Source organism: Salvia miltiorrhiza, unplaced genomic scaffold, assembly GCF_028751815.1.
Source record: "Salvia miltiorrhiza cultivar Shanhuang (shh) unplaced genomic scaffold, IMPLAD_Smil_shh original_scaffold_468, whole genome shotgun sequence".
Lineage (NCBI taxonomy): Eukaryota > Viridiplantae > Streptophyta > Magnoliopsida > Lamiales > Lamiaceae > Salvia > Salvia miltiorrhiza.
Window position 1 is genome coordinate 212,475 of NW_026651556.1, and position 26,990 is coordinate 239,464.

At 36.1% G+C, this 26,990-nt stretch overlaps 3 protein-coding genes and 5 non-coding genes across 11 annotated transcripts; 7 read left to right on the plus strand and 1 right to left on the minus strand.

Moving 5' to 3' along the window:
* Positions 1 to 1,888: 1,888 nt before the first annotated feature.
* On the plus strand, positions 1,889 to 9,166 carry LOC131004886 (protein EFFECTOR OF TRANSCRIPTION 2-like). 4 transcript variants are annotated; one of them, XM_057931640.1, is made up of 6 exons: positions 1,890 to 2,255; positions 3,670 to 3,737; positions 4,168 to 4,651; positions 5,849 to 6,050; positions 6,794 to 7,165; positions 8,018 to 9,166. In XM_057931640.1, the coding sequence occupies exons 4-6, from the start codon at positions 5,937 to 5,939 to the stop codon at positions 8,741 to 8,743; spliced, it is 1,212 nt and encodes a 403-aa protein (XP_057787623.1). In that variant the 5' UTR covers positions 1,890 to 2,255; positions 3,670 to 3,737; positions 4,168 to 4,651; positions 5,849 to 5,936; the 3' UTR covers positions 8,744 to 9,166. The 4 variants fall into 4 exon arrangements, with proteins under 4 accessions (XP_057787626.1, XP_057787623.1, XP_057787624.1 ...); XM_057931643.1 differs by lacking the exon at positions 4,168 to 4,651 and having other exon boundaries at positions 1,889 to 2,255; XM_057931641.1 differs by lacking the exon at positions 3,670 to 3,737.
* Positions 9,167 to 9,414: 248 nt separating this feature from the next.
* Positions 9,415 to 9,573, plus strand: LOC131004925 (U1 spliceosomal RNA). Its single transcript, XR_009095152.1, has one exon. It is a non-coding gene; the product is annotated as a U1 spliceosomal RNA (small nuclear RNA).
* A 940-nt stretch (positions 9,574 to 10,513) lies between these two features.
* Positions 10,514 to 10,632, plus strand: LOC131004927 (U5 spliceosomal RNA). The gene has a single exon (XR_009095154.1). It is a non-coding gene; the product is annotated as a U5 spliceosomal RNA (small nuclear RNA).
* A 1,996-nt stretch (positions 10,633 to 12,628) lies between these two features.
* LOC131004922 (U1 spliceosomal RNA) lies at positions 12,629 to 12,787 on the plus strand. Its single transcript, XR_009095149.1, has one exon. It is a non-coding gene; the product is annotated as a U1 spliceosomal RNA (small nuclear RNA).
* An 884-nt stretch (positions 12,788 to 13,671) lies between these two features.
* LOC131004926 (U5 spliceosomal RNA) lies at positions 13,672 to 13,791 on the plus strand. Its single transcript, XR_009095153.1, has one exon. It is a non-coding gene; the product is annotated as a U5 spliceosomal RNA (small nuclear RNA).
* A 3,792-nt stretch (positions 13,792 to 17,583) lies between these two features.
* On the plus strand, positions 17,584 to 17,702 carry LOC131004928 (U5 spliceosomal RNA). Its single transcript, XR_009095155.1, has one exon. It is a non-coding gene; the product is annotated as a U5 spliceosomal RNA (small nuclear RNA).
* Positions 17,703 to 21,769: 4,067 nt separating this feature from the next.
* On the plus strand, positions 21,770 to 24,783 carry LOC131004887 (serine acetyltransferase 5-like). Its single transcript, XM_057931644.1, has 2 exons — positions 21,770 to 22,355; positions 24,056 to 24,783. The coding sequence occupies exons 1-2, from the start codon at positions 21,972 to 21,974 to the stop codon at positions 24,545 to 24,547; spliced, it is 876 nt and encodes a 291-aa protein (XP_057787627.1). The 5' UTR covers positions 21,770 to 21,971; the 3' UTR covers positions 24,548 to 24,783.
* A 664-nt stretch (positions 24,784 to 25,447) lies between these two features.
* LOC131004888 (uncharacterized) lies at positions 25,448 to 26,871 on the minus strand. Its single transcript, XM_057931645.1, has 2 exons — positions 26,584 to 26,871; positions 25,448 to 26,506 (listed from the first exon to the last, which is right to left on the minus strand). The coding sequence occupies exons 1-2, from the start codon at positions 26,869 to 26,871 to the stop codon at positions 25,676 to 25,678; spliced, it is 1,119 nt and encodes a 372-aa protein (XP_057787628.1). The 3' UTR covers positions 25,448 to 25,675.
* Between the last annotated feature and the right edge of the window lie 119 nt (positions 26,872 to 26,990).

The window sequence follows — 26,990 nt, forward strand, 5'->3', positions numbered from 1 at the left end:
TTCACGGTAGCCCTTCCATATATATATATATATATATATATATATATATGGGAGAGTTCAATGTAGACCACTCTCTTAGATAAAGAATAAAGATCAAATCTTGTGCGTAGATTTTGCTTAATCTAACGGGCAAAAAAATTATAGATTTTTCTTGTATTTAAATCTGTAAAGGTCAAATAAGTAAATGCATAATATTTTGTAAGTGATATCGTCCATAATTAAATTCATTCAGCACTATTTTATATTTGGCAAGATATACTAAATCGCTAAAAATTAGTTAAATATTGTGTATCAGTCGTTTTTGTATATGTTCAGTCACTCCTAACAAATGAACATACTAATATTCGTCGATATGTTCGTATAAAAATAAATGAACATACTAATGTTCGTATAAAAATAAATGAACATATTAATGTTCATCGATATGTTCGTCGAAATAGATCAGGTCCCAGAATGGGAAGAGATGACTTTTCGGGATTTGTTTAACGGGATGAATTCGGTCAATTTGTTTTTTACACATTTGACCCTTTTTCAATTAAATAAATGCTAATCACCAATTTTTAATTACATGAAAAATTAAATTCGGATGCAATCTAGATCGTTAATTGGGATTCAATGAATAGCCTTGATTTGGTCTTCATTCTCTATCTAGGGGCGCGCTCCAATGAGACCCCTATTTTTCGTGAGACACTGAGTACAATGAATAAGACATACTATATTGATGCACAAGGGCCACAAGACAGTATATACTGATGAATAACGAAATTTAAAAAGCTGGTAATGAATAAGACATATAAACTGATGAACAAGACAGTATATATGTAATACCCTGAATTTTTCTTATTAGAATTTTAGAATAATTGAGTTTAGCATTAAGTCAATTCGCACCCCAGAGAAAAAAAAATTCCAACAATTATTAATTAAAGTTTTAATACAAATTTATCTTTGATATTTATGATTGACATTTGAGTTAAATTTTATTATGTGCTACTATGGTGTATAAGCAATCATTTTTATGAGATGACTCAAAGATTTATGATTTTATTGGAGTTTTGAATTGGACTTAAAATTTTATTTAAATCAAATTCAATCTATGGGCCTTACTTAATTAAGGTATAAATCAAGGGGTGATTCTATTCATAGCCCTTATTTTACTTTTTATAACTCCCTATTTAATTATTAATTAAAAATAATTAAAATTTTACTACTTTGCCCTATGCTTCATAGCCCCTAAATTGAATTTATTCACCCTACGCCAACCCTCAACTTCACCGCCGCGGGAGTCCTTCCAACAACAACAATCAACTAGAAGAACCACAAGAAGAGCCGTTTACTTGAACAATCCAACCCCTCCTCTGATGGCTACTCTGTGATTTTTTTAGGGCCGTTTACTTGAAGGCTCGGATAGCGTCATAGTATTAATCTTGAAAATCTCCAATACTGCAAGCATAATCATAGAATTAAACCACTATAGCAAATATGATCATAGGGATAGGATTGCAAAGTATGTGATAAACTCAATCCCGTAGCCGACACACCACATTTTTTCCAAAGCAAGCTTGGGCTTGTTGTTCCCAAATCTAGTGACATTCGCCAGGAAAATTCCGGATCTCAATCGCAGTGCCGCTACTGGTGATGGATGCATTTTTACCAAATTTTGCATTGATCGCAGTGCTACTACTGTTGAAAAGATGCGACCTAAAACTACTCGGATTTTTTCAAGTAAATTAATTTAATTTGAGGGCTATGAAATATAAGATAAATTAGTAAAATTTTAAATATTTTTAATTATTAATTAAATAGGGGGCTATGAAGAGTAAAATGAGAGCTATAAATAGAATCACCCTCAATCAAAGTTCTTTTATGTGGGCCAGATTCCTAATTCAGATGCCCAGTTGTATTACTACTATTCCAGATATTTTCATTTTTACTGATTTAATTATTGGTTGGAGAGTGCATCCACTTCCCCATTTTCCTCCTATTTCAAGATGATTCATCATCGTTTCTAATCACCCTCACAGATCTTACTCCAATTCGATTTCACTATGAAACTTCTTCACAATTTTCCAGCAATGTTATAACAGACGCAATTCTCTTGCCATCAAATCCCAGCTTATTTTCTTCATTTCCAATTTGAAGAACAACTTTCGCAATCCCTTCAGAATTTCTTGCAAAGTCGAATACCATCACAAACATCAATTTACAGCAACCCACTCCCACCCATAATCTGGAGAAATCAATTTATTTCACAAGAGGTAAACCAACTCACACATCCATTCAATAATCAATAATCTACTTCAAGAACCATCATTTTTTTTTGCAGAGGACCTTGAGACATAATGCAACGGATGACAAATTGACTTTGAGCACATATTATATATATATATATATATATATATATAATCTATCCACATTTATGTAGACAGATGCATTTTTCTGCAATTGAGCTAATTAATTGATGTAACAAAAGAAGCTATTTTTGTGTGTGTGTGTGTGTGTGCTGCTGCTGTGTGCGTGAGTTTTAGAAGCTGTTGTTGTTGTTGCGAGTCGGGCAGGTTGGGGTCGAGGGAGAACAGAGGAGGCAGGCCTTCAGCGGCTTTGCTGCTGCTGTCGGCAGCGGCGTTGTGGCCGCGACGCCGATGGATGGCGGCGGCTTCTCGCCGAGAGAGAGGGGTGAAGATTAGGAGGGAGGATCGGCGGCGGCAGCGGCCGATGCTCCTGCTGGCCGTCTGCCAGAAATAGAGAGAGAAAGGGGAGGCGGCTGGACGGCGGGTCTGTTCGGCGGCCTCGGCCCTTGAGGTCCACCGGTGGTAGCCGATGCCTGCGGCCGTTCGTCTGTCAAGGAAAGGGGCGGGGCGGCGATGGGTACGGTCCGGCTGACCGTAGCTGTCAGCTGAAGGAGGGAGGCGGTGGCTAGCTCGCCGGAAATCGAAGAGGAGAGAGAAGCTGGGGATTTTTGGGGGGTTTTCGTGATTTTTAAGGGGAAAAGGAAGAGCGAGAAGAGGGAGTGGTCGTGGTGGCCGTATCAACGGCGAGAAGAGGGTAGGCGGTGGTAGATTGAAGGGAGAGATGAGGCAGATGATGAGAGGTGTGCATCTGCAGAAAGAAAGAAAGGAGAGAGAGAGAGAGAACGAAGAGGAGAGAGAGAGAGAGGGATTGGGCTAAAGTTTCTGGGCCTTTTTTGTTCTTATAAGTTGAGTTGGGATTAATTTTTAGTTGGGCTCATGGTTTGGGCTATCAATTAGATAATTGGGCTGCATCTTTATTTGTTGGATTTGCCCATTTAAATTATTAATTGAACCAATTACTTAAGTTAATTTGGATTGTGATTTAATTAATTAAATTCCTCATTATTTATTTTTCTACAAGTGTTATTGTATGCATATAATTATTTAATTACATGTTTTAATTTATATACTAAAGTCTTACAAATTTTTGTAAGAAAAATATTTTCCAGTTGATTTAATGCTCAAGTTGAGTTTTTAAATAAAAAGTCAAATAAGGATATTGTTGAAGCCCGTAGCAAAAAAAAAATGATTTTCAAGTTTTATGTTGAATTCTTTTGAAAATCCGGGTAATGCGAATCTAGTTAGAAAGTGATGACGAATTATGAATAAGGTTAAGGTTTACTTTAGAACTACGAGCTTAAGTTGAGAACTTATCTTGTAGGACTTACAGAAGAGGATACTTAGGATTCTGATCAACTCGGTTTAATTGTTTGGATTATCAGCAATCAAGTGAGACTTTATTTATGAAATGTATGTTTGAGCTAATAAGCTCGTTTTTATGAAATGTTAAAGTTGATGGCTCATGCTTAAAATATTTTTGTTCTCTATTGGTTATTGCTACTACCAGAACATTGTTGGCTTCGCCAACCAGAACTTTGTTAGCTCTGCTAACCAGAATTGTGTACGGACACCAGAACTTGTTGGCTTGAGAGATCGATGACGACCAGTTGTAGATAGCGCCCAATAGATGAGCCAAGAAAATATGAGCCAGATTATTTTTAGTATGCATGGAATGACACGTTTTAAAAATATTTTGTGTTATATTGATTAAATCATGAATTATCTTTTCAGTAAATAGCTTTCAAAATATTTTTAAATGGCTCAACCCACTGAGTACACTAGTACTCAGTCTTGCAAATGTTTTCAAAACCTTTTGCAGATTGAGCAGCTGGTGGTGACGTGCGATGCTGAGGAAAGGTTGTTCCTGTGATATTGAAGAACGCTATGTTTTACTTCTGCTAAAATAAATTCACTTGGTGAATACAATCTGATGCGCAACTATGTTGATACTTTTAGATTGATTTAATTTGAATTCCATTTTCCATCGTTTTCCCTAGCAATTGATATCTCGCATATATTATATGCCTAGTACGAAATGTTGTTTTTAGTATAACGTCGTACTTGTTGTCTTTTAAATACAACATATTTTTTGATTAATGAAATGATGACCGACTCTAAGGGTGCATTACCGATTTAATTAAGTAAAGCCTAATAGTCCTGCTCATTTCTTATTCTCCCGGAAAATCGGAGCTGTTACAAATGATATTAGAGCAAAAGTTCTTGGTTCTGAGACCTCTAGTTCTTTGATGTCTAAGCTACACAGCAATCTCAGCTCGCCTTCACATCGCTCTCAAGTAAGAAAGGTACACAATTTTAACCAATTTTACTTAAAGTGCGTACAAGTGTTCAAAGTGATTTCAAAAGCAAAAGTTCTTGTTAAAGGAAAAGATTTTAGTTTATTGTACAACTCAATACACATAAAGATGTTATTTCGAGCTTTAGCTCGAATAGCCAGAAAGATTTGTCATATGTATTTATATGACCAGAAAGATTGTCATATTTTTATGACCAGTATTTGAGCTTTGACTCAGGAAACAGTTATTGTTTACCGTCAGAGTAAAATTGTCACAATGATTTTATGTCTTTATGACCAGCAGCTATTAGTAGGTAGGCCTAGTTTATCGCCTTAGCTATCAGTTCAGAAAGGTGTAATTTTCTTGCAGATAGAGAAATACACTAGATAGTAGTAGCATGAGAATCTTATGAGATAGACTCCTAGCATGAAGTGCTATAGGAGAATCAAGAAAAACTTAAAGTGCTCAATGGAAGCACGTATAACTTAGAATGCTTGAATAAAAAGATAGAACGAAGCAAGACAAACATAGAAAGACATCATACGAAGAGACAGAACATAGAAGTGCACAATTTAGAAAGATGAATCATGAAAAGACAAAAGAGAAGAACGAGACATAAATGAACGAGCCGAAAATAAGTGAAACAACGCATGAATGGTTTCACGCATTCTACAAGTATGGAAGACTCAAGGACTTCACAAGAACATGTATCAATCAGAAAAGAAAGGTGGAAGGGAGCTACAACAACCTCGCCAAAAGCTAACAAAAAATTTGAAGCTACAAGAAAGAGAAATACCCCACTATATAGTAGGGTTACTTGATATATATTCTAAGCGTAAACCTTTTGTTGTAAAATAATAATCATTTTCAAGCGTTAGATCATCATCCTGTTGGATGAATTCATGGTCCTGAGTTCGAATTCCAAATATAACAAAAATTTATTTTTTGCAATTTATACATTTATACAGCGAATTCATGCGTGTTTTACATGTAATTCATAATTCTTATTTCTTAGTTTACAAATAAAAATGCATGAATAATTTTTTATCTACCACCCACCATAATTTACTTTCCATAGAGCTGTTAATCTTTTTTTTTTTGAGGGGAAGAGCTGTTAATCTTTTCATTAATCTTAGTTTTTGTAGAGTTTACAGTTTAGTATTTTTAAAATAGTAGTATTTGATTTGATGAAGAGCGGGTTCGCAGGGGCTGATTTGTCTTTCAAATTGGAAAACTATAAAAAGGGGCCCGAAAGCAACTGTCAGCTCCGGTGATAGACTGAGGAGCGAGCTGAATGGGACTGGGAGCGCGCAGCTCCGCTTCCGACACCTCTTCAACCACCACCACACGGCTCAAGAGAGAGGATTTCCGGCGCACCAAACACGACTCTGCTTTCTCCCAATGGAAGGTCCTCTTCTTTCCTCAACACACACTTATCGCCTGCTTCCTATCTCTTTCAATGTGTTTACTGCTTGTTTATGAGCTGTGAAAAAACTCTACTATCTTTCTCTTGGAGTAAAAGAATTAACACAAATGGCTTCTGTTAAGTCGCGATTTGTGCTCTTGATGAATTAATTGGTCTGGTTTCTCTGATAGTAACATGTTGACCGCACAGAAAAGGGGGAATTTCTCCTATGGGGCTTGAGGAGTTTGAGTTTAGCTGCATTGAATTTAGTAGAGGGCTTAGATTTATTTTGGTGAACACTCAAAATACTAAGAGGCTGATAATTCGTAGTTTATTTCTAAAGTATTTGTGTTTGCTTGAGAAAGAAGTTTTCCCGATCTATCCTGCTTTTTGATTGAAGGATTCATGATGTTGAGGAAGTAATTGAACTGAATTATAATTGACAGTATTTTCAAAAGTAGACACTTATAACCATTGCAAGAGAATGAAGAGATCACTATTAGTGTTTGTTCTGTTAGGTCCTATTGAGGGCTGTGATTTACTTGTATCAGCATCAGCGAGGTGCGAATGGAAAATAAAAGGATGTTCTGAATGAGATGGACCAACAAAGTTTCTAATTTTCGAAGCGATAGTTGAATGAGTTTAGGTTCAGCAAATAACATAGTTTTCGGTTTTGGAAAATAAAAGGATGCTCCGAATGAGATTGACCAACAAAGTTTCTAATTTTGATGCTGATGTATGACCAGATCCTAATAGGAGCCTTTGATTGGGAAGATTATTCGATGGGAAAAGAAGGAGTAGAAAGGTATAGGACAGAAAACCTCCCAAACTGGACTTCATGTCCAGGAGTTTATGAGCTTGGGATTGCTACATCACGCCCACAATCTGGAAGGGAAACCAGAAAGCTGGACTCAAGTTCTGTCATTCCCGTTTATCTTGGACAGGCCGATAATCTTAGGAACCGACTGCAGCAGTATGGCCGTGATGGTGCCCATTTGGAAAATGGATATACAAGTAGCAAAACTGTTAGTTGTCAAAGTATTTCTTCTCATAAGGGACCTGGATTATTTACAGATATATTCTCAAGAGGGCTGCCAATCGTTTATAGATGTGCTCCTGTAAGTACTATATCTATGAGACTTCTAATTTATTGATTGATTCATTTAGTGTAATTGTTCATTTGCATTCCAACAGGCGCAGTAGCATGAATGAGTGATAAGTGACTGAAAATTGAAAAAATAAGACTGGATACACATTTTCTACAAGAATAAAGCAATACAAGAAGGGTTTTTTTTTTTTTTTTAATTATAATAATTCCTATGCCCTATTTTCTTTTTAGGTCCAAATGACTGCAGCATCCCTTATCTCCCCTTAGCAGAAAATTGAAAAACTCGCACCGACTGTATTATGATTATGTGTATTAAGAGTATGCTCTTCATCTTAATCTCTCATAAGCTTTCTTATTCAGCACACAGATAAAGAAAATTGTGATCCATTCCCCAAAATCAGTAGAATTTTTCTGCTACAAGAAAATTTTGGTGCACCTCTTTACTATAAAGAAAAGAAAAGAAAAGAAAAGAAAAGAAAAGAAAAGAAAGGTATTTTTTTAACTAAATTAACTGAATCTATTCCCAAGTTTTGTGGTACCTGAAACTCGGGATGGCAAGCTGGCTGATTCAAAATCTTAGAGGTACTTAAAATTGTCAAAATGATGCAATCTGCATATGTTTAATTGTACTGATACTTGGTCCTTCTCCAGAAAAGCATAGGAGTGTGTTGTGTGTGATTCAAAAGTGTTAATCCAAATTCAGTCCTTGGTTAACACATCACTTGTGATGATGCTAGTTTGTCTTATTATAGGACTCAGTCCATTTAACCAATTATCATCTTATGGCAATAAAGATATCTTATCTCATCATGCAGGATCTAATTTTTCAACGTTAGTCTCATTTCTTGAATTATTTTCACAGATAAAAAGTAAGAATGATGCAGAGATAACTGAGAAACAGCTGCTTGACAAATTTGATTATGCATGGAATAAAGGCAGCAATGTTTCACGCCGCCAAGATGATATCCACAAAAAACTTGAACGTCTTGAAAAAACGTCCAAGTTTTCTCTTCTTGCAAAAGAGTTTCTTTTCTCCAACAAGAGGGAAGTGGGCATTAAAATCAGAAACGGCTCTAATATGAATGGAACTGGTAATAGTACAATATTCTCTAGAATACATGGAGTTAGGAGGTTGCAGGAAACACCAATGCACTCTGGTTATGGTGATTGTGGTGATAATATTTGTGGAGTTGCCACCGGCCATGGATCTGTTTGCACTTCACCACCTGTTGCAGGAAGAAAACGATGTGCTGTGCACAAAGGACTGAGAGTCAACGGCTACAATTCAAAGTTGGCTACAGAAGGAAAACTCCCTCTTGCTGCCAACCCAAAATCTGGTGTAGAAACTTATCAAGAGTATTCTGATAATCAAGATCAGAAACAGAGATATATCACAGAGAACCATCATCCTTGTGAGCAAACCTCCGGCAAAAAGTTTAACCTCACTTGTGGAATTATCTTGGAAGACGGCTCTCCTTGTAAAAGAAGTCCTGTTCGAGGAAATAAAAGGTGTTTGGAGCATAAAGGAAGGAGGATCCGCAGATCCAACCTAAGCTTCCAAACGAAGAATTATGAGAACATTGCATAATGATCAGTCGACTGAGCTAACCAATGCAAATTCTTCGACTCCCAAGCTCTGGTAGACAGCTGATTGTAAGCAAGATTGATGACATTACATACCAGGTTGATGCAGGAATGGAAAGGTTCGTATTGAGAAAGAAGATATGAAGGCGAAGGGTCCACCTTTGAGGTTTCCTATGCCATATTCGTGTGTGTTTTTACTGAAGATGATCCTAGAAACTGTATATGAAGATGAGAGAGAGCCATTCGAAGCTGCAAAATAAAATAAGCACTTAAACTGGTTTCGTATTGTGCAACATTTGCCCATTCTGACAATAGCTATGGCTAATTTGAAGGGTGTTGTCATGTATTATGAATGAGTAAATACCACAATATGTTGTATTTAATTGTAACAAATTTGTTGTATTAGAAAAAGAATAAGGTTTGTTTCTGTCTCTCTGTTTATGGCGGAGCACCGAGGATGTTAACCCTCAATACTCTAAAAATCAACCTGAATCCAAAATGATATCAAAATCGATCCAAATCAAAATAAATTAATGTCGTTATAGACGTATACACTTCAAATAAATTTGAAACAAAAAATTATGTAAAGCAAATGTCAAAAATGCAAAGGAGAAAGAAGCAATTTTTTTTAATAAAGTGTATATCCCACATAGGTATCCAAGTAGATGGAGCATGGAACTTACCTGGACGGGGTCGATGGGTGATCTAGAAGGCTCATGGCTTAGGTTTGTAACCTCCATTGCATTTAGGAGGGTGCTTGCCTAAAGTCGATCCAAGTGGTCGAGTTTACGTCATAATTTGTGGTAGAGGGGCTTGCGTTCGCGCAGCCCCTAACTAATTCAATGCAAATTTATAGGAACATGATATTTGACTTGTTGAAACTATCAAAGTATCACATAAATGTATCGAATATATTTCTTTTAATAGAAATGTTTATGATGTTAGATTAAAATACCTCTTAAAAATAGTGCAAGGACCTCATGATTTTATTAAAAAATAAAGGATTAATTGCATATAAATTATTGAACTTTCAACAAATTTTCATTTTGCACGTGAACTTTAAATACCTCTATTAAGATACATTAATCAACTATACATTACAATCAGTTCTATTTTTCCACATAGTTGTATTTATGCTACGCAAGCATATTCATGCCATAACAACACGATGAAAAATGGACAAATATGCAAAATGAGAAGAGATTAATAGTTGAGTAATTTTAATAAAGATTTTAAAGTTTGTAATAAAAATTTGTTGAAAGTTCAATAATTTATATACAATTAACCCAAAAATAAAAATAGTGTAAGAACCTACTGAAATAAATATTGAAAGGTATAAGAACTTAAAGATGTATTTTGCCAATATGAAAATAGTGATACATATATTTATAAGATTATACGTTTTGTTAAAATTGAACTAAAACATTACATCGCGAAGCCAACATATTGGATTTCAGGAGTCAATCAAAATAAATCAGTGATGGAACTAGAGAAAGAAAATGGAAAAAGTAAATAGCTAAAAACGATATACAGAAACTCTTTTAAAGGACTAGAATGTCATGTTATTTTAATATCTTTCTTGCAGGTATACATTCACTTAAAAAGTGTTAGTACCAAAATTTTTGTTAGAGCAAATCGTGAAAGAAAATGCAGGCAGTCATTTAATTAAATTAATGAAGAAGACGCAGACACATCCCACATCGCAGACACACCCAAACAAAATGCTACGCCAGTATTAATAAATATGGAAAATTTGCAAAGTTTTAAAATACGCAGCTGCGCGTTGAGCACATAGCGAACTATTCTTTCGCCTTTTACTAAAGAATACCGTGTGCTCGTCGCAATTCAAGCAGCATACGCTACTTTTTGAAGGGTGTTTTTTTATTGGAAAACCCCAAAAAATTAAGTCAATTTTTGTAGGATACTTAATCAGCTATTTGATGTCGTTCTTCATTGGCCAACCTCAATTATTTGATACAATTTATAGGTTTTTTAGTGTGTGTTTTCTTCGTTGAAAAACATAACAATTTCAGTCGAACTGATTAATGATCTTTTCTATTCTAATCTCTTTTCCTTTTGTGTCAATTATTTTATTTTATTTTATTTTGATGATAAAATTGAAAACAAGATTGAACAATCAATGATGTTTCAAAAGCTCTAACTGATAAATTTTAAAAATTGAGATATTAACAAAAACGAGACTATGAAGAATTGGAATAAAAAATGATAACCCAATTTTATAATCTGTGTTGGTTCTATTTCAAGTACATTTTAGATGAACTACATTTCAACTAAGATGTTATTTTTTCTTCTGTCTCTCCCTTTCCAGCGGAGCATTGAAGATGATAACCCTCATGTTGCGTTGGTTTACCCTTTTTCCTAACTTACTAACTCTTTAACATGCACATAATTCATGCATTTAGACACATAATTATATAATAATCAAGTAAGGTCTGTGTTCAAGTTTAACTCATACTCAACGCTTTAGCCAGTTTTTTGGCAAATTTTTCAAAATGACTACTGTTTTAATTCAATTTTTTTTTAAAAATTCATTATAATTCGTAGAATGCTTGAAAAAATACAGAAAATAGCTTTCTGAAAACTTTGAGACATCTCCAATTTGAATGACTCTATCAACTGCTATGGTTCAGAAGATATACTCATTTGAAAATGGCATCTTGAAATTGGACAGTTTCAAGTTGACTACTTTGAACTTGTAGAAAACAAGGCTAAGCTCAATGAAAATGGCTGAAAATCTCCAGATACCTAGTATACATACATGCGTATCTACGGTTAAAATTTCACAGGGAGATCCGTTCATTTGATCCCTCAATTCAAAGAGTAAACTTGGGCTCTCATCCTTTTTTTTTAAACTTGGTAGTTTCAAGTTGTCTAATTTGAGTTGTTTGAAATTAATGTATCAAACCATAATGGAAATTGATGAAATTTGGCGGTCGTAAACTATACATATAATCAAATACACTTGGTCAAAATTTGGCGCCGATGTTCGTTCAAATAGTGGCTCATGTTTTCTGAAAAATAGGACATAATGTTCTCTCAACTCTTACAGGCCAAAACATCATACTCAAAATACTCAGGAGTTTTCTTAGCAATAATCTATAGAAATTAAAATAGAAAATTATGATTTGATAGAAAAAAGCAAATCATGTTTTCATTACAATAATGACTAAAAAATCAAGAAATAAAAGGTGTTTGGAGCATAAAGGAAGGAGGATCCACATATCCAACCCAAGCTTCCAAGTGAAGAATTATGAGAACATTGCATAATGATGAGTCTATTGAGCTAACCAATGCAAATTCTTCAACTCCCAAGCTCTGGTGGACAACTGAAATTGTAAGCAAGGTTGATAACATGAGTGTTTCCGGCGGAGCATTGAGGATGATAACGATCTCAAAATCGAATCAAATTAAGTTTGGAAATCGGAAAAACTGCTGGCAGAGATCAAATTCAGAATGTGGGGGTGGAAAATGGCATATGGTTTTCTGATGCAAAGTTGATAGATTAACTCTGCAATAGAGGCACTCAAGTGTTTAGGACCCTTTTCAAGCCTCTGCTTTTGATTTTCTCTCATTTTGTAAACGCTTCTGGGCAAAGGATACCGAAGCCTATAGTTAATACTATATGATTTTTTTCCTGATAAAAAAAAAAAAAAATAAGTGTATATTAATGTGGTTATAGACGTATACACTTCGAATAAATTTTGAAACAAAAAATTATGTAAAGTAAATGTCAAAAATGCAAAGGAGGCAAAGGAGAAGGAAGCGATTAATTTTTTGAATAAACAAAGTGTATATCCCACATAGGTATCCAAGTAGATGGAGCATGGAAGTAGCGTGTGGATAAATGGAAGAAATAAAATCAAATCCCATACTTACCTGGACGGGGTCGATGGTTGATCTAGAAGGCTCATGGCCTAGGTTTGTAACCTCCATTGCACTTAGGAGGGTGCTTGCCTAAAGTCGACCCAAGTGGTCGAACTTACGTCATAATTTGTGGTAGAGGGGGTTTGCGTGCGCGCAGCCCCTGCCTAATTCAATGCAAATTTATAGGGATATTTGAATTCAATGCAAATTTATAGGGATATTTGATTTGTTGAAACTGTTGATGTATCTAATTCAATGCAATTCAGATTGCCACAGTGGCATTTCCAACGCCAGCTTAAGAAAAAATTGGTCACGGAATAAATTTGAGACAAAAACGAAAGATTATGTATTTAAAAGTAGAAAAATAAAATTAGGTGCAAAAATCAATTTCGTGTAAACGTTATGGATTTACAGACAATTACCCATTTATTAAATAAGTATCATTTTTTTATTTTTACATCTAAATATTTATGTTAGGTATTGGATTATAAATACGGATAAGTGAAATAATGAGTATAACTTTCTAATATTGAATCAAAATACATTTCACAAATTTTTGAAAAAAATATTTTATTATACTAAATTTCATAAGCAAGATAATGAAGTTGAAAATCAAATAACAAAAAAAAATTCACATAATCAAGCGAACACATTTTTTTTGGGTCAGCCCTATAGGGTTTCGGATCGATCCTATCGAGTGTCGGACTATTTGGTTACGGGGCTAATCGAGTTATAATTTTCATCGATTGAAAATTTTCAACCCTAATCCTCTTAGTGTAGCGAGTTAATTGAGTCAGCTCATATATTTCGAGCTGAATTGACATCTCTACTTACAAATAAACATTCAATTAAAAAGTAGATTAGTGCCAAAATTTTCGTTAAAGCAAATAGTGAAAGAAAATCCAGGCAGTCATTAATTAAAATAATGAAGAAGACAGAGCAAACACCTTTTACTCTTAGGATGAGTCCCACATCGCAGACAAACCCAAACAAAATGCTACGCCAATATTAATAAATATGGAAAATTTGCGAAGTGTTAAAATACGCAGCTGCGCGTTGAGCACATAGCGAACTATTCTTTCGCCTTTTACTAAAGAATACCGTGTGCTCGTCGCAATTCAAGCAGCATACGCCACTTTTTGAAGGGTGTTTTCGTTTTGGAAAACCCCAACAAATTAAGTCAATTTTTATTGTATTATTGGAAAACCCCAACAAATTGAGTCAATTTTTATTGTATACATAATCTTAATCAGCTGTTTGAGGCTGTTCTTCGTTTGTACTCAACTATTTGAATAACTATTTGAATCAATTTATATGATTTTCTGGAGGGTGTTTCCTTCGTTGAAAAACTTAACAATTTTGAGTCAAACTGATTATTGATATTTTCTATTCTAAATATTGACAATATTTTCATTTTGTGTCAGTTATTTACTTTATTTTGATGATAAAATTAATAACACGATTGAACAATCATTGATGTTGATAACTTTTAAAGATTAAGATATTAACGAAAACAAGACTATGAAAAGTTGGAATAGAAAATGATAACCCAATTTTATAATCTGTGTTGGTTGTATTGCAAATACATTAAATAATACTCCATCCATACTCATAAAATGTATCCAATTTGTCATTTTCGTCCGTACTCATAAAATGTATTCAATCTATTTTTAGTAAATTTTCCACTACAATAAAGTAGGACCCTTACTCCACTCACAACACATTCATCTACTCTATTAAAACTCGTGTTATTTACAAATAATTACTTTTTATAAGGATGAAGGGAGTATTATTTTTTCTTCTGTCTCTCCCTTTTCGGCGGAGCATTGAAGATGATAACCCCTCATGTGTACTCTATAAATCAAACTGAATCCAAAATGATCGCAAAATTGAATCAAATTCTGTAATTTGATTCGGTTTATCGGTTTCAGTTCAATTTACTCTCCCCTATCATCTCAACTAACCGGCAAATAAGTGAAAATTTTCAATAAAAAAGGAAAAAGAAAAAAAAAATCACTATAGAAACTAGCGAGTTAGACTGTGCATATTAAAATCATTATAGACATGTTCACTTTAGAGAAATTTGAACCAAAAAGTTATGAAAAGTAAATGTCACATTTCCAACAAACGCAAGTTTAAATTGAATTTTTGGTATTGAGTAAGAACCAAAGAAGTGAATAATAAACATGAAGTGAGGGAAGAAGTTCTTAGGGATAACAAGTAACCAACTTTTGTGAAAAAAGTTTAGTATATATCTCCCACATAGACATCCAAGTGGAAGGAGCATGGAAGTAGTGGTTTGCAATCTCCATTGCACTTAGGAAAGATGCTTGCCTAAAGTCAACTAAGTGGTCGAGCTTACGTCATAATTTGTGATTGTGAAGAATTGTGTTCACGTTGTATCTACCAAATTTATTGCAATTTTATAAAAGTATGAAAAAAAAAATTATGAACCGAAAACATGCATTTTGTTAATGGAGTTAATTGTCTATAAAATATGTGAACTATATCTAAATCATTTATGTTTAGTCAAAACTATTTTCTTTGCTAATAAATATATGAACTTTTAATTTTTTAAAATCAACCCCAATTAGAATTCTGTCACATTTAGTCTTACATGAAAACCGAAATTAACAACGTGACATTTTGTAAACTAGCTAGTTATGACTTATGACGCGGATTTGCAGTAAGTAATTAATTTCTGACTTCCACGTAGAATGAGGGTGTTTGGCTAAGCTTATTTTAAAGAGCTTATAAGATGTTTCAAGAGCTTATAAGATGTAATTTTTAAGAGCTTATAAGTTGTCAAAGTGTTTGGATAATTAAGCTTATAAGCTAGAGAGAGAATTTTTTGTTAGAGAGATAAAATATTTTTTTAGAGAGAGAAAATCGAAGAAAAATGAACTTGAATGATATATAATGAAAATAATAAATTATAGTTGAAAAATATTTGTAAAATGATTGTTGCATATGAGATTATAAAAAAATAAGTTGGGGTAGAGAAACTTATTTTTTGGGGAGCTTATAAGCTCTTGGAGCTTATTTTTGGAGCTTATAAGCTGTTTGTGAGCTTATTTTGCCAAACACTTTGGAGGAGCTTATAAGCTTCTAAACAGCTTATAAGCTGTTTTGAGGAGCTTATAAGCTCAGCCAAACACCCTCTAAGTGTGGTCGAAATCCTAATTCGAGCCGAATTTTTAAACTTGAAAGCTCATGTATTTATTGACCAAGAAAATAGTGTTAGTTAAAAATCAAAATTTAAGTATACTTCATGTTTTATTGACAATTAACCCTTTTGTTAATATGAAAAAGATATTCCCCCCGTCCCGTGAAACTTGAACAATTTCTTTTCGGTACGAGTTTTAAAGAGTTACTGTATAATAAAAATAAAAAATTATAGTTGAGTTATTTTTATAAAATGCGTGTTGCTTATAAGAAAATGAGAAAATAAGTTGGAGTAGATAAACTTATTTTTTTGGGAGCTTATAAGCTCTTAGAGCTTAATTTTACAGCTTAAATTCTTTAAAAGCTTATTTTGCCAAACACTTGGAAAAAGCTTATGAGTTCCTAAACAGCTTGCAAGCTGTTTTAAAGAGCTTATATCCTCAACCAAACACCCTCTAAGTACTCTCTCCGTCCCGCGAAACTTGAGCAATATTCTTTTTCAGGTTGTCTCGCGAAGCTTGAGCACTTTTCTTATATGACAAAAGTTTTTCCCTTTATTCACATTTTCATTTTTTCATCTACCACACTTAACACACAAAATACTACTCCCTCCGTCCACGAAATGAGTACCCATTTGTGGTCGGCACGAATTTTAAGAAAGTGATTGAGTGTGGTGTTAGTGGAATAAGGGTCCCACTTTTTTAGTGTAATAATTAAGGGATGTGTGGGGTACACTTGACAAAAAAGGAATTGGGTACTCATTTTATGGACGGACGAAAAAGGAAATATGGGTACTCAATTCGTGGACGGAGGGAGTATCATCTCTTTTCGACTTTCTCTCTCTAACTAAAATTTCTCTTTCTAGCTTATAAGCTCAATTATCCAAACACTTTGACAACTTATAAAATCTTAAGAAACTACATTTTATAAGCTCTTGAAACATCTTATAAGCTCCAAGTGCTTATAAGTTCTTTAAAATAAGCTTAGCCAAGCACTATATTAATATAAATATTTTTAAGATTACATGTTTAATTTGAGGAGAGGAAAGAAGAGCGGTGATTTCCTCAAAGTTCTTTGGATTTGCACCATTTGGCTCCTTTGGAAGGCAAGGAACGAAAGCCGTTTTGATGGAAAGGCTTGGGAGATTCAACCCCTGGTTCAGGAAATTAAGGGTAGACTTTGGAGCTGAAATAAAGTCTTTAGAGTCATCGACTCCGATTTGTGTTTCTTAGATTGGTGCTCAGGTGAACCGTTCGCCTTGTATCTCTGACTTTGGTACCTCTGGTACCTTCTTCTCTAATCTATTGATTTTTCTGATAAAAAAAAAAGATTACATGTTTAATAAAATTGAACTAAAGCATTACATAGCGAAGCCAACATATTAGATTTCAGGAGTCGATCAAAATAAATCGCTGATGCAACTTAGAAAGAGAAATGGAAGAAGTATACACTTGTAAAACGATAAGATTTTCTTTTTAAAAGATCTAGGGTGTGATGTTAATAATATATGGTTTTTAATATCCTTCTTGCAGTATACCACTTTAGAGTTCAAATGAAAAGTTGATTATTATTAAAAATATAGTTTCCAACTTAGAAAGATAAACTTGATTCGAAATTGTCAAATGCCAACTTTTAATTGAAGCAAATAGTGAAAAAATCGAAGCATTCATTAAATTATGGAGAAGGCAGCAAAGACCTTTTTCTCGAAGAGAATCCCACCCACATCGCCCAGAGACCAAAGAATGCTACGGAAGGGTTTATAAATACTGCAGATTTGCGAATTCTAAAATACGCAGCTGCGCAATGGGTACATAGCGAACTATTCTTTCGCCTTTTACTAAAGAATACCGTGTTCTCATTGCAATTCAAGCAGCATACATCACTTTTTGGGAGGATTTTCTTTATTGGAAAACCCTAACAATTTGAATCAATTTTTGTGTGGTTAATATTACTTATTTTAATTTCAACTTTTGAAGTTTACCATTTATGTTTGATCTTTTCAATATTAAATCATTGATTTAAACTTTTCCGTCATCATTGTGTTAAATAAATCATCGTTTTCTTCTTTTCTCATATTTAATTTTATTTTCAAATTGCAATTGCAACATTGACCAATGACCATGATTCAAGATACATTTGAAGAATGTAACATTCGTAATGTACAATGTCAGTACAAAACAAATAGAAGTGGTTGCATATATAAAATTCGTAAAGTACAATGTCAATACAAAACAAATAGAAGTGGTTGCATATATAGATAGATAGTTTAAACTAGGCATTATACAAAAGTGTTGTAAAATTGGACAAATTGGCGAGAAAATTGGTTGATATGTTCAATTAGACAAAAAAAGAAAAACACATACACACACACGCTCAAATTACTGCTATTTGGATCAACAGAGTCGAGTCCACTCAGATCTGAAAGAGGTGGTCTTGGGTACACCCGCGTGTACCGTACAACTGAGTTGCACCTTCACTTAGATTTTGATTTGTACCATAATTTGAACTCATATCCTGATCCAAACCATATAAATAATACTCCATCTGTCCGCGATATCGTTTCCACATTGTGGACGACGCGAGTTTTAAGAAAAGTGGTGGATAATATAGTAATGGATATTGTAGTGAGTGGAGTTTGGGCCCCACCATAAAAGTGAAAATATAAGGTAAGAGAATAAAGTATTATGTGGACCATATAACTATAAATGGAAGTGGAAACGATATCGTGGACGGACCGCAATGATAAATGTGGAAACGATATCACGGACAGAGGGAGTACTATTTTGGGTACGGGTCAACCCGGTTGTACGGCACACCCGAATGTACTCAAGATTTTGTGTATCTGAAATATGAGATCCGATGACAAACCAAGAAAAGATGAAGAAGCATAACTGTGGAGATTACTCTGCAAAGCAGATCAATTCATATCACCGATAAAGTCAAGACTACATTGGTGAAGACGAAACAAACAATGTTAAGAAGATAATCAAAAGAATATGAAAGATTCTAATGAGTTATGGCAACGCTGATATTTTGGATTCAAAGTTGAAGAAGAAGACGAAAAGAGTTGTTTAGCTGACAGTATGTGACACACCTACAAGCGATCCCGTGACAGTTCTTGACACAAGAAAGACCATCGAATATTTGTTATCGACTGATGTGTCACTTGAAGAGTTGAAGAGACGAAATTATCCTTCAAATTAAAAAAAAAAAAAAAACATATCTAAAATGATGAAAATATCTCTCCACATAATGCCCCTCATTTGGAATAGCTTATAAATAGAAAGAAAATATCTTATTATTATATATATGGTTCCTCTTTTTAATGAATCTCTACAAAAATTAGTACAAAAAATTCAAGATTTAAGCTTATTAGTGTCAGTGACCTATTATTCAAATCACACACTCCATTCAAAATTCAAATCTCATTCACATTACTATTTAAGAGGAAACTCAATTTTCATATTCGTGACAAACATCACCGAAACTCTTTTTTGACGAAGACTCATATCTCTTCAGTTCTAGTTAAAGCGAGATTGGTGATCCAAAATATAACATGTTATGTCTTTCTCCTATTTTATGTGAAAACATTAGAATTAGTTTAAACCACTTTTTACCTGATATATAGAGATGCACATTAAAATTTTATTTTCTTTTATATACCCATAATGGTGAAGACGGTTTTTTACCAACACTGATATTATTACCTTAAATTCTGTAATATGACTTGAGTTGGGCACGTTAATGGTGCTTGAATATTAGTTGCTCGAGAATCGGCCCTTCCTCTTCCAACTTGTGCTTTTCCTGTTGCTCTTTTTTAGTTCACTATCTTAACGGTAGTACTTTTGAATGGAAGTGTAGGCAATTAAAATTTATGGCCAATTAAATCGTGTCATGTGGAAATTATAAATTAAATATTAAATTCTATATTTTATTTTATATTTTAAAATTAAATTAAATATAATTCCAAGATTAAATAGATATATAATTGATATTTAATTATGTGGATTTATTAACCAATTAGAAACTGCCATGTGTCAAATTCTGCATAAAAGGAAATAAATCATGAAGATCCAATCATATTGTGCCACCTTAGCCCTAGGCCCAAGATTTACGGGCTCAGGCTTTGAAGCTTAACCCTAAGATTCCTTAATTAGCTTTTGCTACAACTATAAATATGAGATGTAGGAAGCTCATAAGGACACACAAATCATTTGAGAGCTCAAGCATTGAAAGAGTAATCCACTACAACGAAGTCATCTCCAACAATCAAGGCGTTCTACAAGGAAGTCAACGAGTTCTTCATCAAATTTATCAAAGTCAACGTTTAATTCAGAAATAAGGTGGAAACCTTCTGGATTAACGTCATCAAATACCAATTCAAGTTCAAGTCATCAAATCAAATCCAAGGAGATCAAGAAGGCGAACTTCCCTCCAAAAATTTCAAGAAACATATCAAATTCAAGTTCAAGTCATCAAGTCAAATCTAAGGAGATCAAGAAGACGTATTTCCCTCCAAAAGCTGGTGAATCATGATTGAACGGATGGTATTTTAATTGGTGAAATATGGTTGGATTATGGATTTTACCTAGTGTAGATTGTGGAAGTTGAGAGAATAAAGTCGAATTGCTGAGAGAAGAGTAAACTTGTTGTTGTATTAGAGAGCACGTAGTTATACATAGCAGGAGTGCATGGGGTATTTATAGAGTACATTTGGGGGGTAGAATAGTAATTTCATCCTAGAAGTCATGCTCCCCGCGTGGTCAGGGGCACGATGGTAATTTCATCTGTCTTTGCTCATTCCTCTGTACATGAACGATTCCTCTGCTCTGGCCCTCCCCGGGTGAAGTGGTCACAATTTACCGTTGACTATCCTGTGAGTAAGTCATCCCTCTGACTTCAGCGATTCCTCTGACCGAGGCCGTTCCTCTGACGAAGTCCGTTCCTCTGACCCGAGCCCATTCTTCTGACCGAATGATTCCTCTGACCCGAGCGATGCCTCTGTCCCAGTTCATTTCTCTACTCTGCATACATTACTCCTCATCAGATCTCAAGTAACATTTGAAGAGGATAATCAGAGGATCAAGTGGAGATTCGCAACCCGCAACAAATTCATCTCTATCCATATATTTTGGATTTGTACACATTTTTGTATTTCATTAAATTGAATACATTTAAAATTTGTGTTTGTAGAAAGATCTTTTTAAAAGCAGTTTATAGTAAAACATTGAAACAAGTATATTTTCTAAATAAATCGTGTGTTACAACGTGGACTTCCGACTATTTATAGATTATATAACATAAGGGGAATTCTAGTAATTCCCGCTCTGATTACGGGAGGGTAATTCCGTCATTTTTAGTTTTTTCTTTCTTTATGCTCAAGGGTAGAATCGTCTTATCGACTTTAAGGCATCTTCCACGTCAGCCGATAAGTTGAGGGTTAGAGGTAACGGTTCCTGCAAAAAGGTGGAAAGGGACCGCCTACCATTCGGTTACACAACCATCTCCTAGGTGCGCTCTTTTGCAGGCGCAAAAGTACACTTCGTCCTTATTCTTTAGATCTGCCGCCCCTCGAGATCTTTTTCTCTCTTCTCTGCAACTGATGGTCCTTCGCCAGAGGCTCGAACATGCTCCTCCTTTGACTATGAAAATACTCTTCCTCTGTTGATTGTCACCTTTATTCTGTTCTTTAACTTGAATTACTCTCGCCTGGTCAGCTTAGCTCTGCAAAGTTGCCGTTAGTCCTCATTTTCTCCTCCGAAGATGATTTCCCTTGTTCATTAATTCCGGTAGTTGGACTACCTTCATCTTGAAAATACGGAGGTTTAAATACCATCCTCGTCACATAGTTATTTATTTTTTGAAATTATGAATCCTTTTTTCGTTTGAATGAACATACATGGATACGAAATGAAAAATTTATACAACTATAATTTTACTTTTTAAAGCATATTAATATAAAATTCTTAAATTCGTGTGAAAATTGAAAGGGACAAACAAAATTAATAATTGTCGCTTCAAAAAAACAAAATTACTTGTTATGTGAGAATCCTTAAGAAAAATGACGACCTATCCTTTTCTCTTTAACCGATTAATTTCAATATCCAATCACAATACCACATTATTTCCCGACATTTTCAACGGCGAACCCTAAAACACAACCCCAAAACGACGCCGTGGCAATGCCTGCTGGGGAAATCTGCCACCCCTCACCGCCGCCGATGCCTCCGGGTTCGGAGGGAGAGGAGGAATGGCTGTGGGGACATATCAAAGCCGAGGCTCGTATAGACGCCGAAGCCGAGCCGGCTCTGGCCAGCTATCTCTACTCCACAATCCTCTCTCACTCCTCCTTGGAGCGCTCTCTCTCCTTCCACTTGGGCAACAAGCTCTGCTCCTCTACTCTGCTCTCCACGCTTCTCTATGACCTCTTCCTCAACATCTTCTCCACCGACTCCTCCCTCCGCTCCGCCACCGTCGCCGACCTCCGTGCCGCCCGCTTCCGTGACCCCGCCTGTATTTCCTTCTCTCACTGCCTTCTCAATTACAAGGGATTCCTCGCTTGCCAGGTATCGATACTTTCTACATAAGCACTTAACCTGTTTGATTGTTTGTCTGGCCCTAAATTGGTTGTCAATAGCAACTTCCAGCTGATAGGAATCGCCTTACTTGATTTCTTTGCTTAAAGATATTGAGTTGTGAGATTTGAAAGTTTGGTCTTGGTTAGTTACTGGATAATTTGTGGTGCTTTTGCAATGCATTAATGTCTAATTTTTGCTCTTTTTTTTTTTTCCTTCCCCTAATTTATTTGAAGCTTATCCTGTTAGCTAAGTGGATAATAGTCGATGAGGCCTTTGCAAAGGTGGAGATATTTCAATGAGTGCTTGTGGGTAATGATTTTCCAATATGTGATGTGTGTTGGTTGAGTTTTCACTGAATTGGTGATCTTTGCGATTCTCATTGTGATTTGTACCTGATAAAACTAAATATAAAAGTCGATGGTAATCAGGGCATTTAGTTTGAAGTTTCAGTCTGTAGGCCTTGCAGTTGAGAAATATTGAATTGCTGAAGGTGTCCAAAATATATGTTCTGATCTCATGATTTTCATGAGCCCGTACTGTACTTCAGTGTTCGCCTTTGGTCCTTTAAGACCTTGTTCAGTGGCGTTCTAGTGCTGCTAGCCTGCTACACTAGTTATGATGGTTTCCATTAGTTCTGATGCATGTTTCCTTAGAGAAGTGGTAGTATTAGGATTTCATCCCTCAGTATCGAGCAAAGAGTCACTCTGCTTGCTATTACTGTGGACGATGTGAAATCCTTCCTTTTGCATAATATCTGAAATTTGAAAGAAATCTGCTTGATTGTACTCTGTTTCTGTGTTTGAGTAAGATTTGAACGGTTTGATCATCCAATTTTTCTTGTTCTTTGCATGTAATATCTTTCTAGTCTATGCTTTTGCCCTTGTAGTAATTGATTCTGAGCTTTCTTCTCTTTGGAAACCCTCTTGGACAACAATTTGGAAGAGAAATGAACTTGGGTGTCGTGTAGCTTGGCACTTGGGTCAATATGCTGGACGAAAACACGTTGTTTGATCTTCTACTTTCTCCATAGGCATTCTATTCATCTCTCAAGTTTATTTCGTTGGGCTTTCTAGTAATTGACTCTGACCTTCAATAGATCTTTTTGAACACCTTTTGGACATTTAGATAATTAGTATATTATGCTGTTATTGGAAGCAAATTGATTGGTTTAAAAAATTTAAACCAAGCCATCTTTTTCAAACCATAAACCAAACTAAACCACATAAATACAGTTTGGACAGGTTTGATTTACGGTTTAAACCAAATTGTGTCCATCATTGTTCACTCCTATGAATGTTTGGAACTTTGGAATATATATATGCATGTATAATTATGGACAACACTTTGAAGTATCATATAAACAGTGTATTAGTATGCTCGCGTCTGCTCTGTGGATAGAGTTCTGTGTATGTAATCATGTGTTGCATGAGTTTGATATACTATTTTATTATTTGACCATTTTGTCATGAGTTTTTTAAATTTGATTACTGAAAGTATCATGGAAGAATTTGAATGAATAACTGGGGATGGCAAACTTGAATGACGAAATACTTTCCAATGATGGATTATATGAATTAGGGGAGTTGGTTATAATTTGTATTAGATAATTCTGTAAACATTAGATCCATGAGCTTTTCTGAAGATGTGCTCAAATAACTTATCTGAAGTGGTTATATTTGTGCATTCAGGCTCACCGAGTGGCTCACAAGCTATGGACTCAATCTCGAAAGCCTCTAGCACTTGCACTTCAAGCTCGAATTTCAGATGTCTTTGCTGTTGATATCCACCCGGGTGCAAAAGTTGGAAAAGGCATCCTATTTGATCATGCAACGGGAGTTGTAGTAGGCGAGACTGCTGTAATTGGAAACAATGTTTCCATCCTCCACCATGTAACATTAGGAGGAACTGGCAAGTCGAGTGGGGACCGACACCCTAAGATTGGCGATGGAGTCCTGATTGGTGCTGGGGCGACTATACTAGGGAATGTGAAAATCGGGGAGGGGGCAAAGATTGGCGCAGGGTCAGTGGTGTTGATAGATGTGCCGCCAAGAACAACAGCGGTGGGTAATCCAGCCCGATTAGTTGGTGGCAAGGAACAGCCAACGAAGCACGAGGAGATCCCTGGGGAGTCGATGGATCATACATCGTTTATGTCTGAGTGGTCAGACTATATAATATGATTCCAACCAGTAATATTTAGGATGATTAGCTTGATAGATGGCTGAGAGGACTGTTACAAGGTAACTGCATATCTTAGTAATGAGCCCTCATTGTTTGTTTCTGTTATATTTGATTTGATTATGGTATGAGTTGGAATAAATGAGAGGGGGTGTGAAGCCGCATTGCTCATTTACCTCACAACAAGCTGTTGATTGTACATACTACATAGTACAAAATTACAGATCATTTTAGCCCATATATTTGTTAAGTTTACTGTCTACATGTTTAGTGATCTTGCACTATCCTTAGTTATTTGTCATATAAAAAGCCTTTCGTACATTTTGTTTATTTATTACGTCGTCTCTAATGTTGCATGATCAATGATTAAAGGGTATTTATTGAGTTTCCATTGCTATAAAGAATGTGTATTGAGATTTTGTACAAATTCCCTCAGTACTAACCTAGAAAGCAAGAAATTTTATTATTTGTATAAAAAAGAGTAATAAAGTGAATATGTAAAGTCCCTAAGTGGACACCAAGCGGTGCGACCTCCTGTGTGTGAATAGTGAGGTCCCGGGTTCAAACCCCATTGCTTCCCCTCCCCAACTCCCCCAAGTCAAAAAAAAAAAAAAAAAGTGAATATGTAAATGTTTGAACTGAACCGGACCAAACGAAGGTGTCATTTGACTAAGGTTTAGAATTAAATTCTTGTAAAATCCAGTGTTGATGCATGTATTTGCTTTTCAACCAAAGAAAATGACTCATGGATAAGATACTTTTTGTATGTTGTAATGGAAGACACCAATTTAGATATCTCACAATTTTTACGGACGGGAACAATGATCCATTAATTCTTTAGGAAAATGTAAAATTGGACAAATAAAAATGATAATATACTAATCATTTTTGTAATCCATTGCTAGTAAAGAAGGAAATTTTATCTGGTTCGACAAGGCCAAAGCTGTATGGAGCTTTAGAATGCAACATGCAACGTTAATTTATGAGCATTCAAGAATCGCTATAATCTAATTGCTTTTTCAAAAAAAGAATAAAAGAACGGGTATATGATGTAACAAAAATAGTGCTACTACTTACAAGCACGTCTAATGGATTAATCTACAAAAGCGTGTGATTGTATTCTCCTTAGCTTAAGCCTTCCCTTTTGGTTTAAATTCGGTGGGAGGCATAAAGAATTGTGGTTTCAATCCGTAGACGTTGAAATCCACCTCTTCAAGCTTCCACGTCTCCTGCATCTCTCGTTTGTGGTTTGCAGACTCCTCCCCGTATCTGAAAACGGTGAAGAAGGTCTTGCCGCCGTGGGCGATGTTGACGCCTTCGACGAGCTTGTATTCCTCGATGACAGACTCAGTGCTGGTTTCCCAGAAAACGTCTCCGTCTTCCTTGCAGGTCTTGACAGAGAGCAGCCGGGAATCCTCGAGCTTAACGAGGAGGCCCGATCGCTGGCTGAAGTAGCCCCAGATGGTGTGGTGGATGATCTCGTGCCTGGGCCCGCTCTGCGCCTCCAGCGTGGTCTGGTTGGTGTCGATCTTGAGAATGAAGCAATCCTCGTCGTTGATGATCTTCTCGCCGATGCAGACGGCGTCGATGAAGAGATTGGCGGCGGCGCGGGGGTCGAGGCCCTGGAGGAAGCGGCGGAGGAGGCGGGGCGGGCCCTTGGAGATGGGCCTGTGCTGGTTGGAGGACTGGCGCCAGGAGAGGGCGCCGTTGCTGCCGGAGATGACCTTGGAGCCGGAGATGAGCATCTCGAGGCACCACTTGTCGGGATTCTTCTGCCAGAGGACGAAGCCGCCGGCCTGCTCGTTGCTCTTGGTCTTGACGGACTCGTCGCCCTGGTGGAACTCCGACGCGCTGATCTTCACCTGCCCCACCACGCACATGCTGCTCAGGGCGTTCAGCGCCGCCTGCCCGCCCATCGCCGCTATGTACTGCTGCACGATGTACTTGGCAGTCGACGCCTCCTGCATGCACCCATCACATTAATTAGCTACAAGACTACATCATCATTAGAAGAAGAAGAAGAAAGAAGACGACTGACAATGGAAGCGTGCTTGACGGCGCGCTCGATGGAGCGGTCGACCTGGATCTGGAAGGGGAGGATGGGGCAGCCCACGATGCTGAGGATGAAGCTCATCTCGTTGTAGCGCCCCACGATGAGCGGCGACGACCACTTGTCCGCCGTCTGGGCCTTCATCCAGGCGGCCATGGCCTGCCACCGCTGCGCCCCGTTGCTGCCCAGCGTCGCGAACATCTCCTCCGGGATCGGCACCTCCAGCACCGTCTCCAGCGTGTCCTCCCGCTCGAAATTCGGGCACATTTTCCTCATCACCAATTTCTGTTTGTTTTTCGACGTCATTTTTCTCACCACTATCTCTTCTCATCAATCTCAAGATGATGATGCGATGATGAACAGGAACCAGTTTTTCTCTTTCTTTCTTTTTTTTG